The sequence below is a fragment of the Elaeis guineensis genome, chromosome 7, assembly GCF_000442705.2.
Source record: "Elaeis guineensis isolate ETL-2024a chromosome 7, EG11, whole genome shotgun sequence".
Taxonomy (NCBI): domain Eukaryota; kingdom Viridiplantae; phylum Streptophyta; class Magnoliopsida; order Arecales; family Arecaceae; genus Elaeis; species Elaeis guineensis.
In genome coordinates this window covers 2,385,655-2,400,744 of record NC_025999.2, presented here as the reverse complement: position 1 = coordinate 2,400,744, position 15,090 = coordinate 2,385,655, and the positions used below count along the sequence as shown (strand labels likewise).

At 36.7% G+C, this 15,090-nt stretch overlaps 1 protein-coding gene across 3 annotated transcripts; it reads right to left on the bottom strand.

Annotated features, from left to right (window-relative positions):
• Positions 1–3,398: 3,398 nt before the first annotated feature.
• Positions 3,399–10,496, bottom strand: LOC105049313 (uncharacterized). 3 transcript variants are annotated; one of them, XM_010928925.4, is made up of 10 exons: positions 10,340–10,496; positions 9,652–9,856; positions 9,428–9,495; positions 9,063–9,113; positions 8,289–8,406; positions 7,100–7,146; positions 6,935–6,961; positions 5,982–6,057; positions 4,992–5,125; positions 3,399–3,841 (listed from the first exon to the last, which is right to left on the bottom strand). In XM_010928925.4, the coding sequence occupies exons 1-10, from the start codon at positions 10,385–10,387 to the stop codon at positions 3,746–3,748; spliced, it is 870 nt and encodes a 289-aa protein (XP_010927227.2). In that variant the 5' UTR covers positions 10,388–10,496; the 3' UTR covers positions 3,399–3,745. The 3 variants fall into 3 exon arrangements, with proteins under 3 accessions (XP_010927227.2, XP_010927230.2, XP_010927228.2); XM_010928928.4 differs by lacking the exon at positions 5,982–6,057; XM_010928926.4 differs by lacking the exon at positions 6,935–6,961.
• Between the last annotated feature and the right edge of the window lie 4,594 nt (positions 10,497–15,090).

Sequence of the window (15,090 nt, the reverse complement as noted above, 5' to 3'; positions counted from 1 at the left end):
ATCTTTTGCTCGCTTCTTTTGCCTGGTTGGTAGATGGTGCTGTGGAAGACCCTTATTTTATGCCCACTCTACTCGCCTCTCTCTCTCTCTCTGTGATGGTCTTTTGTATGCAAAATATGCTTGGGATCTCGCAATCCCAATACCAACCCAACCCAATCATTTATTTTGTTTGCTAATGTGCGCGTCTCATGCCCGATCTTCCCAACAAACTCGCACCCACCTAAAAAGAATATTTGGTACCATCTCAATGTTTTTTTTTTTTTTTCCAGCCTTCTTCTAGATAAAAACAATCAATCTGAGCACTAACTATGTCATGCTTCAGATGCGAATAGTTTAGGAGAAGACAAGGTCGGATCAGCTGCACTGCCCACATTATAAGATTGACGAGTAGTTGTGACTCAGACATCCAAACCACTCTTGTTTTTGTATTTTTCCCATTTAGTTTGCAGTTTTAAGCAATGATATGAAGTTGAATATGAGCATCACGGGTGCAGTGATAATTATAGAGGAATCGATGCACATGGTGTACGTTTTACTTTTAGCCAGGTACCACTGCCTCCAGGTGACCTGGTATGGCATGATTATAATGAGATCGAGAATTATTTTGCCAAAAGGGCACCTAGTGAAATGTCTTTTGGTACGTAAAGTTTACAGCTAGCATGATTCAGGTGTTCAGTTTACAAACTATGGATGATAATAGATAGGATATGGATCGGCTAGTCAATATTCATATCCATCTCATAGTTAAAAATTCTGTACCAATATCATCGTGCTTGCATTTGATTGGATTATGTCGGATAAAGTAGATGGTGCAAATTGATTTGGATCGGATGGATCGGATGGATCGGATTGAATAAAAAATTTATGATACAAACATTGTAAAATAGTTATAACTTTAAAAAAAATTTAAATTAAAATTATATCTAATTGGATTAGAGACAATACATATCGTTATTTGCATTTGGTCTAAATTTACTTCATATTTGATCTAAAACTCGTATCCACCCTAAGATTTAAATGGATCGGATAAAACCTGCCTCATTTGAACTATAACAGATCGAATATACAATGGATTGGCTGCAATTGCCACCTCTATTGCTAACTTGTATTATTTCTATCAATCATCCGGTTCCATACCGGCAAAGCCAGCTCGTCTACTAATGTGGCAGTTACTTGTGCATTGATGGCTTTCAGTTCACTAGGTTGATGCGTAACTGGGAATTAGTGCGGTACACGGGCAGGTTGGTGTACGTCCATGAGATCCCACTTACTGCTCAGCCAATCATTAATTTTTTTTATATTGGACTGGTGAAGCGAGTGATGATCTTGCAGTTGATTTCTAGCTTTAATTTTTTTTTCCCCTCCACATATAAGTGGACCTAGGAGAGGCCACCAACTTTAGTGATCATATAGAACTCTTGCTTGCTTTTTTTTTTTTCTGTACTTAAACATCATCATCATTATTTTTTTTGGTTTTTGGTAAGGACTTAACATCATTATCACCATGCATATGTGCCTCATGCTAACCATGTGCAAGGTTGAAGCATATGATTAAAAAAAAAAAAAAAAAAGTGTCCCTCTTATCGTTTCGATCCAAGACGAGCAGAAGCAGACCTCCATAACATGCGCATAATGGTCTCCTCTTCCATACTTATCGCCTCCATTGGTCTGCCGGCATGACGGTTCATGGTTGGATGACATACATTCTTACAGCATTCCTCTTGGAATCTTGTGCCCATGAGCCAATCAATCGTACCGAATTACGTGGAGGGGAGCTTTGCTTCATTGAATCATAACATTTTTCTAAGCCCATTCGGTGAGTATTTATATTCGTTCACACTAAATTAGACCTAAGGTGGCAAACATTCGGTATATTAATGGTGATTGCTCTGTTGCTCGTACATATAACATTAATTTTATTATTGAGCAATCATTCACTTTACGATCAAGCTATTTTGCCTTTATAGTATGCTTCAAGCTGTGCATGTGATTGGCCATCTTAATCTAAATACTATTTAGAGATTTAAATTAATAGATGTCTCAAATATTGACGGCATATCTTGGTGCAATAGTAAGATTGCTCCATTGTAAGCTAAAAGTTATAGATGCAAAATATGGAAATAATTTTTCCACGTATGAGGATTAAAATACATCTAACCTTCTCCAAACTCCATAATGGCTGATTCTTTATACACTAGAATATCTCAAGAATTAATGGTATAATCAAGGGATGCTTGAAGAAATGGTAAAGGTTCCACTAATCAAGTCTTATTTTACCAATTGGTGGTATGTTGCTCATCAAAAACTATCGTTTGTAAATTATTGTGATGTTTTTGAATGGTATCATGCAAGAGATTTGTGGATGCACATCTTCGTTTAGCACGTTCAACATCATCATGGATTGATTACTTTAGCTGCAATCTGGTGAGGGATGGATTATCCTTTGGCCCTTTTATGTTGATTAATATTTGTAGAGCAAAAACCAAGGGGAAAAGAAGAATATAACCGAACGCCAATTTAGAAGCTACAATATCTATTTATCATACGGGGAAGGCTAAAGGCTAAAACTACAGTATCCTTGGCCGGGGCATCGCTGCGACAGACGACCAAGAAAAGTAAAAACTCTTTAGCCAAAGCTATCGAGCCAGTACACGCAACATCCCATTTTTCCACCTGGTTTCATAGATTTACTTGTCCAAGCTTTTAGATAAGATATCCTCAAACCAATACTTAGCAAGGGCACGTATGAACTACTTCCGATACACTATTCTGGTATAGCAAATTCAGGCATCCATGTCACATAGATGGATGGATAATATCACGTGCACCGCATGCCAAATTTTTTTTATAACCAATCAAACAAGGAAATGCCGTAGACCAATTAGTGATCTAGTTTTAGCCCCGACAAGGGACGTGGCGAATATAACATGCTATGAGCTGGCCTTGTCTTGCCTTCATAAATCCCGCATGTGAGATTATATATTTGTTGGACGCACGGCCAGAGACGCAACCGTCCATTCCCCACGCCCATTTTGACCGGCCATGGTTGCAAACACTTGCAAACACATATACTAGGAGTGAAAAGTGAGTTGGAGGGAAGATTTGATTGTATGCACCGGAACCTAGAGATTTAGATCCCAATGGAATGTTCCATAAGATACAGATGAGATACCACCCAATGTATCAGAATAGAACCGTCCTACTAGCATCCCAGCACTCCAAATAAAATATCTTGAAACATCCTCTGTTCTAAATATAGGAACAGGATAGGACGACGGTTTCATTCCATGTAAAAATTAGAACGATTATGTCTTATAGGATTTAAAACCTTTCTAGAAACCTCAGCATCAAATAAGAAAACATGGGAAGTAAACTCACCACGCAGAAAGATGGACATGGAATCGAGAACATTGAGTGTATAAAAAGAGATTTCTGGACAGTTTAGAGGATACAAATCACTCATACCAAGTTTCTAGCAACCTTTCTCTAGGTAAGCCAGTAGGTGAGGCCCAATATCCCTCCGCGGTTCATTCCAATAGCCTGTTAGCCGTTCATGTGACTGTCTGGAATTCAAGACAATAAAACAACTCGGCGAGTTGGCCGAAAAAGGAAGAAGAGGAGGGAGAAAGAAACAAAAATGAATGCCCCTGCCGCCCCCCAACCCCACTCTTTCCTGTTTCCAGCTAATTAGTAGTAACTAGTGTTGGATGCAGTGATACAAGATTATACCAAGCACACGTTCATCTCATTTCTTCCTTTTTGTTTTCTTTACTACTTGAGACTTCTTTGCTGCTTTCTTGGATGGCCTTGCAGTACTTTTTGCCTTCTTATGTGCCGTACCCTGCATATGAAGTCCTGTCAGTTACCCATGCAGCAGTATTTGGGAAGGAAAGCAAAAGAATATTTATAAGTTTAAAAGACATAACTTATGAGAAATATAGTGGCTAGTATCCTGCATAACAACCAGGTTCCAGTTCAATGGAGTAATGATAGCCCTTAGGAGATCATATATTACTGTAACAGCAATATGCCACTGGAACTGGTTTACATCCAATCAGACAGAAAAAGTTCTTAAAACTACTGTCCTGAGATATATTGCAGCTGCTATCCTGCCATCTGATTGGACAAAGGAAACCAACCAAGTCTCGAAACTTCTGGTCTTCCCCACCTTTTCGTGAAGTAGTTGTATGGTTAACATGCATCAAAAGTAGTGACACTAGCAATCAATTTTCCAGTGAATAACCATGATTCTCTTTGTTTCTTTCTAATTGGCTGATAATGGCATCCAAAATTGGACAAATGTTTTGGTTATCTTCAATGTCCCTCTAGGATGAAATTACTAGACAGTTTGTTGAGAACTGCTTTTATGGAAGGCCGGAAACCATTAGTTCTTACTTGGACCACACTGGCCCCCCAACACAACCAAACAAACATTCCATACCTAAAAATCCAGAACAGCAAGCCAGGTGCTGGAAACCTCTACAGACAAAGGCCAAGCAAAACAGATAGTTATGAGAAAAATATAGCAGCTTTTGATTTCACCATAAGTTGGTGAAGAGCACTTGAAAATAATTTGTCTAATATCATATATCCAAAGTCAATATTTTAAGTGTTTTAAAATTGGTTTATAGAAGAGAGCATAAAATTTGGTTCCAAGGAAAAGAGTTAGTAGACAACTCTCCCAACAGTAACAGTGCCTACAACTAGCAACTGCAAACAATAATAGAAGGCACTCTGAGTGGTCCAAAAATCAATGAAAAAGCATGTGGAATTAGTTCTAGAAGAAAATAATTGCGAAGCTATCTTCCAGCAAACTACATGTGAAACCACCATTATAAACAACATAATAGAATCAGAAGCAAAACTTGATCCAAAATTGGAATACAAAATTTTCCTAAATGAGTGCCAAATTAAACAAATGAATGCATTTTTGCAAGAATTGACAGTTCCATAAACCGTCTAAAAGAAATTAATTAGGATTTGGAGCATACCGATGACTTCTCGATTTTGGTCTTCGCATCTGGTTGGTCTCCTTTTCCATTTTTTTGATCGCTTTGATGAACAGAAGATTTAGGCAATTTATCTGCCTCCTCTTCCGAATCAAACGAAAATCCATCAAGTGTTCCTACTCAAAATGAGAGAGCTACTTGTTATAGAACAAATGGTAATGTTAGTGGTAAGGCATAAATGTAAATATGCATAAAAGTAAACTGCATAAGGCAGCAGGGAGAAAGCAGATGAGAACAAGAAATTCGGATATTGTAAAGGGAATATCGGCATGCCATGTAGGTTTATGAGCTAGGCTAATCCACCATGATGTAGGTTGTTCCCTTGATGTGCTTAAAGACAACTTCCCCAAGGCAGAATTATCTCAGAAGATTATCCTGCAATATCCACAAGATGCTAAACCTTCTCACATTGCTTCAGCTAATTACTAGCCATCTTTGAGTCCCGTAGCTCAACCTGTTTTGCTTTAAAATTCCCTGTATTTTGGGTAAAGCAAGATAGCTTCGTGTAATAGCTTAATGATTTTAAGGAGTGCCAGTCCCATATGATCCCAAAAAATATACCGTTAGCCCTCAACTGAAGTGATTGAGAATGGCAAATCAATGATTACTGACTGCCACAACTAGTGAATGCATACACAATCAGTTAATAACAATAAAATATGATGATGCCTTTCAACCTGAAGTTTTAAGGCAAAGCAAGATGATTCTTAAGCACTGGTGATTTAATCTAGTAGATACCAAGAGCAAAATTTATGCTAAATGTTTTTGTGAGGAAACTTTGTGACATATATATAGGCGTCAATTATGCTTGTAAGCAATGAAAAGCAACATAATTCTTCCTCTAAATATGATCATACACCAAAAATTAATATAAGGAGAAGGGTCGTGCTGATTTTCCAAGCAAGAAAATGTCATGTTTCAACAAGACCAAATATTTATTAACAAGTGACTCCTGTAAGCACAAAGTTTTACCTTCAATCATTGTTTCAGCTTCAAACACATTAGACTGAGGCTCCAATTGGATAAAATCGTTCATGATAGCTTCTATCTGTGCAGTCATCATCCCAAATTGATAACTAGATAACCAAATTTGGATAGGAAAAGATATAGACACCTAAGAAATCTGAGGCTAGGGACTGGTATATCAGGGATAGCTAGATTAATTGCAGATCTTATGGGCATAGAACTTGAAACAAGCACATCATCAACCATATCAGGAAACTCATGCAAAACCTCAGAAATTCTTAACACATTAAATGACATAAACCAGCATTAGTTTTTTCCCAGTTCTTCTACAGTGCCAATTCCATTAGAATTATGTATGCAAAAGTTATACACGACTAAAGTTATAATGAACTCCTAAATTCATAACTTCAATCTTATATTATAGGATTTGGGAAAAGAAGATGTAGTTCCAGTTTCTTAAATCTAGTAACTCTAGGGCTCACAGCAAAATAAAAGATAATTGAATCTTAGAATAGAATAACATTAATTTGTATACATGAAAACAAGGAAATGAAGAGCTCAGATCTCCATGAATCAATATCTGCTGTCATTTCATAGCCCAAAGAAAGTTATAATCATGACCATCTAGCCCTTCCCCAACAACCTGACATTGCATTAGCAATTGCCCAGCAAAAAAATAAAATAGGATGGGATTATTTCTACAATCTTTGAGCATTGTGAAAAGTCATCAGAGAATGAAGCCTGTTGGTGACATGAGAAAGAAGTAACAGCTGTGAATCATAGAATTAGTTAATGATTCAGCCCATCAAGTTGCATAATTCAATTAAAGAATATAGAGAGGAAATTGCCATGTATTTCACTTTCATTAAGTAGACACTGAGCTTGCATTTCTTATTCTAAAAGCACAGATGCAATAGAAAACTCAAAATATGTTAGTCTGGGTTTTTTTATTGACAGACCTTTGCTTCTGATTGTCCAACACTAACCTGGAAATTAAGAAATATTTGTTAATACTGAGCTATCACAGTTCCTGGAAACTCAAATCACAAAAAAAAAATCACATGTTCGAGTTCAGGAGTAAGCTAGAGATGAATCCAGTATTGAGATTATGATGGATGGCATACGATGCAAAACGTCCTTGAAGGAACTATCATTGATTTATATAAGGTCCCTGTAAATTAGAAAGAAAATATGGAATATCAGATATCAAACATAACATGATATTGTTGAGTGCTGCAGAAAAAAAAAAAAAAGGAACAAGAATAACTACAAAAAGGCTCTTTAGAGGGATAACTAAAACTCTAAGGGCCTGTTTGGATGAATGGGCTGAAATTCCATTAGATCCTAAGCCTAGCCCAGCCTGTAAACCTATTATCTCACCGATTTTACTGGCCCAATCCACGAATCCAATGGGATTTTCAGCCCATTCATCCAAACAGGCCCTTGAAGAGATTGTGAGTTGATAAGAAACAGAAATCCATTGTTAGCTCAAGAAAAGGAAATACAAAGGACTGATATTGCAAAGGTAAAAGAAATAAATGTCATGTCATAAAAGCATTCATAAGTTCAAACCAAAAAGGGATCCAAACTTGGATGAGGTGATGAATTAAGTGATAATAATAGAAACTCTTATCTGCTTTTATTTCATTAAAAACCCAAGCAAAAGTAACTCAAATTGCAATGGTTCCTTTGACAGGTCCAGACTGCTACATTTTACGAAGAAAGTAATCGATAGTTGCGACCAATTAGCAAAACGAATAAGATTAAATATTTGCCCTGGCAGTTTTGGTGACCAAAGACATAATTTTCTCTTTAGTTTTTATGGAATTTATAAGTATCATGAAAAGTTTTTGCAAGTCAACTTACACTGCAAGTAACATTGAGTTCATTAGAAACTCTAAATTCTGAGGTATGAATGATTAAATAAAGCAGATAACTTAATATGACACATCAGCAAACTAATTACAGGTTCACGAAAATCTTGACCTTTCCTAGCTAGTGAGCCGCTTCCAGTTCTAAACCCATCTAAGATTCGAAAGCTTGAACCGAGAGGAAACACATTGTTTTCTTTTTAACCTTTCCTGCTGTCCAGACATAATATTTACCATACGTTCTCCAGAAGAGTGATAAAAAAAGTACTTTAATTGGGTTCAACGATTTTTTTTCCTTTTTTTTTTTAAAAAAAAGGATGACTCAACATTTGGAGAAAGCCATTATCAAGTATGAACCATGTGAAATATTTTAATGTTAGGCAAAATCGTCTGTTTCACAAACAGGTATAAGCAGATAGTTTACAAAACTTGTAAACAACACCTTTTAGGTCTAAGAGCATATCCTCGTTTCCAGCAGGACCATTTGATATTACTATTCGCCCAACAGCACCCACATCTCCACTTAGGTCTATGGAATCCCCATCACATTCAACCAGTGCCTGAATGTAACAAAAGCAATTACTGAAATAGAAATGTTTGCAAATATGAACTTCCAAAAAAGCCAATTAAGTAGAGTAACAGTTGACAGGGATGCATATACATAACAGGCATTTTTATTTACCACTGTTGGAAGATAATAATGTTGGTGGTTAAAATTATGTCAGATGACAGTACAAACTCCACAGCAAAACCTAGCACAAAGCCAATACTTCATGGATGCTATTTATTTAGAAATAGACTGCTCATTAATCCACTTTTTTTTTTTTCTCAAAGTTATATACCTTGCTCTTTAGCTTGAGGACAATATCTTACTGTTTTAATAGACGAATCCAATACAAGTTTCTAAATAACCAGTGATGGGCCACATGAATAATTAACGAATAGTTGATGCATTTCTGTACAAATTTTTGAATCATATAGCATCACATCACTATGCTGTCCAGGATACAGGTGCAAGTGTATTTCTGGTGATGAAGGTCCAGCCATATCCTAAAATTTTTCAGATTTATATTGATGTCATTAACCAGGCATGGGATGTGAAGTTCATACAAGGAATTAATTATGTAAAAGGAAACACATGTCATAAACAGAATATTTTGAAACGGTTAAAAAAAGAAGAAAAAAGAGAGAGGGTAAATAACAAGAAAATAAATACCTTTGAACGTTGAACTTTGTCTGGGAACACCAGAGGCAACCTTGACGAGATCTGAAATGCATAAGGGTGCATGATCCATCAGAGGGTTGTACATGAAAACAAAACTAATATATATAGATAGAATTGGTACTCCGAGATGGATGAAATAATACACAAATCGCACATTAACAATATATTGGAAAATGAAGACATCACTTCCCATAACTAACCTATCTGTTCAACCTAAAATGCTCAGTGGAGAAATAACAGTGGGCATAAAAAGCATTTTCAATGACAACATCATTAGTAGAATCTAAGCTTAACCAGCAGTTTGTATAGCTCAAGGAGGAAAAAGATAAAAAGGTGAATCAATTTTGGCATCTTACAGTAGGTCCAGAAGGTTTCTCTCTGATATCTTCCTCCACCGGTCCATCATCTTGCACATCCAAGGTGTCTACAGCAGATCATGTAAAAGTCAAATGAACCAAGAGATTAAACAGTGAAGTGATAACTAAGACTAAAAGATTAGCTGCTGATTCACTGCATTATATCAAGCATGGGAACATCGCCAAAACAACAGAGATGTAACATTATTCCGCTATTCAACTACCTTCTTTTAGTTTTTGATTAGGTTTAGTTCTGACAGTCTTTTGTTTTTTGGTCTTGATGACCGGACTTTCTTCTCCACTGTCTATTAGAATCGAATCCTCTGGAGGTTTCTTTGGTTCTTTGCGGGTATGATCAGACCTTGTTGGGCTACCTTCTGGGGAAGACTCAGATGCCGAAGATAGTGTAAAGAAAGCCTGACTTGGTGCCTGATGAAGAGAGCGAAACCTTGCTATTAGCATGAACTTCGCAGTGAAATCGTGATGCAACATCATAAAAATCTAATAAATTGGGCATCAATTACGGAAAAAAAAAAGGTCAAAAATAGACCACGGAAACAACCAAAATCTCCAACTAATTACACATAAGCAATTCTTTGGTGAATTAATTTGATAAAAAATATCCAACAGAGGGGATCTACAAACACTAAACAAATGCCGAAAACCTAATACCTGATTCAGTTAATAAGAATCGATTTTGGTGCAAACAAACCGTAAAAGTAAACCAGCATCGAAGGAAAGTGAAATCTTCGATGCCAGTGACTGAAACACATTTCAAGGAAACAAAATTCTACGACATTCTCTCGGAAAAAAAATAGTTCAGAGAAAAGGAAATGGAGCCCAAAATTAAGCAAAACGATGGCTTAAAAAGAAAATATGCAAACGAAAGGAGAAAAAGGGCAAGAGGGAAACCTGAAAAGCTCGAAGCCAGTCGGGAGATTCTTCGCGAGAGTCGCTCATAGCGTCGGCGATCGAAGAAAGGTGGGTGGAGGGGGTTTTGCCGCTCTAGTCTTCGCTGGGTGCTTCGACATTTGGGACTTGGAAGGGTGCGCGTGGAAGCGGGTCGGATCTTTAGGTGTTTTCCAATCCGTTTTCCAAAAAGGCCCGCGTCATCTGCCGTCCGGACCCGAGTTTAATGGGATCCGGGTTTGATCTCGGATTCGGGTTTGAGCTGAAGGAGGGGTTCCGGTTCCATGCGTCATTCCTTTCTGTTGATCTTTTTTATTTCATCGTTAATTATGATTTACTTGCTAACGCACATTGAATTAATTTTATAAAGATTCAAGTTGAATTGGAATGCGTCTTCTCACAAAATTGTATAAGAATTTTGCATTCTTAATTGATGCATGTTTTTAGGCATGGCTGTGACCAACAAATCTCCATGACATGAATTTGTGAATTGAAATTTGTCCGAATGCTCGTATTTTATTGAAAAAAATTATAATCATAGATAATAATATTATAAATTTTTTTCTCTTTATATAATAAAATAAAATATTATAAAATAATAATAATTTCTACGACCTATTTAGATAATTAAAAAATAAAAATAACAAATAATTTATAAAAAAAATATTATAATTTTGATGCGAAGCTTTTATTATTTAAAATAATGATATTATTGTAAATCTTTTCTAAATCAACTAGAGATTACACAGATATATAATCATTAAGAATAAATCTTGACTTTCATAATAAAATAATAATCATCATCAATAAAATAAATTTTAATAATAAATAGGGACAGATCTCATCAAACTTATGAATGCTTAAAATAATTATTAGAAAAGATTTTTCAAAGATCAAAATCGTTGAATTAGTAATTCTCGATGTCAGAAATAATATATTAAAATTTTATCGAAATTGAGATATGATCAATGATCTGATTTTTTGATAAAATAATATTTTTTTTTTATTTTCCTTCTTCCCTTGTACCGTTGCCCCTGATTTTTTTCCATGCCTCACAAAAAGTTTTCCATGCTTTTGCTGGTTTTCACGCTCAGCTCTCTTTTGGTTTTTATACCTTCCACAGAGGCCCTGTTACCCACATTAACAAGCACAATTAATAAGTTCTTTTTGGACTCTTTGTCTCTCTCTCTTTTTTTTTTTGTATTTTAAGAAGATGTAGTCTCATATAAGGAGAGACTTTGAGGTGTCGCCTTTGTGTCATGACTCTGAGTGGATGGTCCAACTGATATCCAAGCAACTTTAATCCAAGGCCCATAAAGCATGGAGTCCTATGATTGTGGTTCATCCTTGCATCTAAAACATCGAGACACGGTGGTTCCTATATGCCTACAGCGATAATATATATCAGGTAGATCTTCATTTATAAATTCCTGTTATATTACTTGATCTTTGATCAGGAGTTTAGTACCTGAGCATACAGGTTTAAATAGGTCTAATCGAACACAAATTCTAGGAAATCCTAATCAAGAGGAGTTTGCCATCCAGGAGTCCAAAATTTTAGGTTTACCAGCCTTAGCCACTATTTTCAAGATTATCTCCTTCTCCCAGACCTCCAATGGTAGATCAGGGAGATGAAGCCAGACATTCACTTTTTGAATAGAGTCCCTGGGGGGCTTAAAGCTCAGTCTCTAGCAATCAATGGCCAGTAGTTGCCTAGCCAATGTCCAAGGATCCAATTCTAGTACCCGCGAGCAAACTTCCTTAGATAGCAGAAATCCCTTAGATAAAGAGGATATCTGAAAATCTCCTTCAATTTGCCAACAATTTTTCATTTTCTTCTGAATAAAATCAAGAGGCAACCCCTATCTCAAGAACTTCCCCACCACTGTCGATTTCCATTTCCTAATAGTTTGTTGAAGCTTATCCTCCAAAAATATCACTAGCTCTGAGAACCAAGCCTTTAACGTAGAGATATCATCCGCCGACAATTGAGGCATCACCCATCTGAAGCATTTCCGATCTTGGATGACCTGGGTCCATGTTTGGCTCGCGTTTAGTCGATTTTCAGCAGAATGGCCCGGCACCGATCGAGAGGATGAAGAACTCATCCCTTGTCTTTCGTAGTCAAACCATTCACTGGCCAATTGGATCCACCTGCAGCATATCCACGAAGATCATGGTCGTTCGGTGTTCGATCTGAAGGCAAAACCCCCTTTGGTAGAGGGGACAACCAAACCCTTACTGTGGAACCCTCTTTTCTCATGCAGAACACTCATGTCTGTCAAGACATCCTTGTTCAAAATGATACATGAGAGGCATATGCTTAATGAGCCATATGTTAGAGTGACAATACAACAAATTAAATAGGTTTAAGAGAAATCCTAAGTGTCAAAGTTGGAAAGGACACTACATAGAAGTTGATTGAGTCAACTGGAGGGCATCATATTGGAGGTCTAACATACAAGAATGATCAAGAGTGCACTAATATAAAGTAGGTTGAATGGAGATACAATAAGAATTACAAGTGATAAAGTATGATTGTCAATTTGACGGAAAATATGGAGTTTAGTTGTTTCACAAACATGAGTAGTGAAAGGACAACTGCTATCAGTTATCAGAATCATTATAGAGAATAAAGGACAAATATGGATAGCAATTACTAGAGTGGTTGGGCAATTACTAGAGTGGTTGGGCAATTACTAATTATAATTTGTCATTTAGTATAAATAATTAAAATTGTACTTTGTAAAATAATCTTTCAATATCTATGTCAATAAATTCTATTTTATCTTTACTTTTTTATGCGTTTTACTTCATAGTTTGACTCCATTTTAAGAATAGCATTAACTTAGATTTCTCCTATGCGTAGCTCAAGCTACAAGTTATCCCAATCTACCTTAGTAGTATAACGGCATCGAAAGTTTTTGAAGGTCGAGACATTTAGACTCATATCGCTCTTGTATCTTCTCTTTGATTATCCTCTTTCTCACATTTTAATATTGTAGTATGTGTATGCACTTATCTATCTCATGTCATTAGACTTGTCAGTTTTTTATTAGTTGACAAGTTCTTTGAAACATCTGGATGGATCGGATAAGAAGGGTAAAAACATATTAAACTTTTGAAGGTCATAGTTTGATTGTATGATATTTGATTAAGATGTTTATTTTGTTAAAAAATAAATAACTTTTTAAACTCTACAATGGGGCACTACTCGTTAAGGAAACATAAGTTTTGGATTGAAGGTTTGGTAAGAAAATCCTAATAGAGGGGGATAGGGACTATTGGAGGGAAATGCGAGATCAATGGCATACCCTAAAGCCAATAAAAAAACTTCACCCAAGTGGGTACACGCATGGGTGATTGGAGCAAGAGGGGATGGTAACTCTTTTGCTCCACCGAAAATATTTTTGGTAGCAATCAAATCGATGACAACATGAACAAGGATTGAGAATTATGCAAAAAGATAGGGTGAGGAGAAGATGAGCATATAGTGTAAAACTAAGAAAATGATGCCGACGAGAGAATGAGTATTTTTCATTATTTATGGAAACTCATCTATAGCATTTTAAGCAATAATAATGGAAGGGTTGTATAGCAATAGATTTGTAAAAATAAAAAGTTATAACTATTTTATTTTTTGCAAAAGAGAGGCTGACATATCAATGAAGCCAAAGCTGTGGAGATCATTGTATGATTTTCCATAAAGAAGAGAGCCAGTTGCAAAAGCCACATGGCTGATGTTGTGTTGGATTTAAAACAACGGCCAAGATAACATGGGATGTATAAAAATCAAAGAAAGAAAAAATAATACTTGGGATCGAGTCCTATCATCATTGAAGAATTATTACCTACAATGCCTACAATGCATGCACAAGTGTGGGCATGCATGCTGCCGCTAAGAATCACTAGTTTCTATAATATTGTGTCAAGTTGTATATTCGACGAATCGAGTTCATGAGTTAACCAATGTATGGACCGTTATGTTGGTGGTGCATGCAACGTAGACAATAATTTTTCGCCGCCACTGAAGTTTTTTTTGCCGCATGTTACCGCAATGGACACGGGTTGTAGCTTTCACGTGAAAGAAGAATTTGCTTTTTTTTTTCCGCATGAGTCAATGATCATGCATCACACAGCTATCAAAGCATTTCAAATCATCATCCATCAAGCTGCACGGATGTCAAACCAACCAGTGGATGGTGATCCAGCGGTGGATTCGCATCCAAGAAGGTGAATCATGGAAGGATAGAACCCGCTTCCTATCACACCGGAGCAGGCACCAAGAAGCGGTGGCGACTGTAGATCGACATGCCAAGTCTTATACCACGTGAAGTGTAGCTGGACGGAGACGAACTCTAGTGGGCCCCATCCCTCACATGCACCGAATAAAATATGACCGTTGCGGGGAATACAAAGGCAGCCCCAGCCCGAGCCCCCCTCCGAACGCTCCAATCCGCGTACGTCTGAAAAGATTCCCGTTCCACCAACAGCAAATTAAGATGCGTGGTTGGCCAATCGGCTCTGTGGAGTGTGGACTTTTGGGTTACGCATTTAATTTGCTGCATGCTGGTCATTTAACTTTTCTTTAATTATTTTGTGCTGTGGTTGAAGAAGTGATTTATTTTATCAACTGTTATGGCTGGGATGAGGTGATTTATCTTGTCAACTGTTATGGCTGCTTGCTCACATGCCTAAATCGGCTCTATTTCTTAAAACCACACACATTTCTAGTTCTTTCTAAAGTGTTAACT

Excerpts from the sequence above, each read along its gene's own strand:
- LOC105049313 (XM_010928925.4), bottom strand. The coding sequence starts at position 10,387 with ATGAGCGACTCTCGCGAAGAATCTCCCGACTGGCTTCGAGCTTTTCAG. Across the intron at positions 8,407-9,062 it reads ACAAAGTTCAACGTTCAAAG|GCACTGGTTGAATGTGATGG; the intron begins GTATTTATTTTC and ends TGTTACATTCAG. Across the intron at positions 5,126-5,981 it reads AGCTGAAACAATGATTGAAG|GAACACTTGATGGATTTTCG; the intron begins GTAAAACTTTGT and ends CATTTTGAGTAG.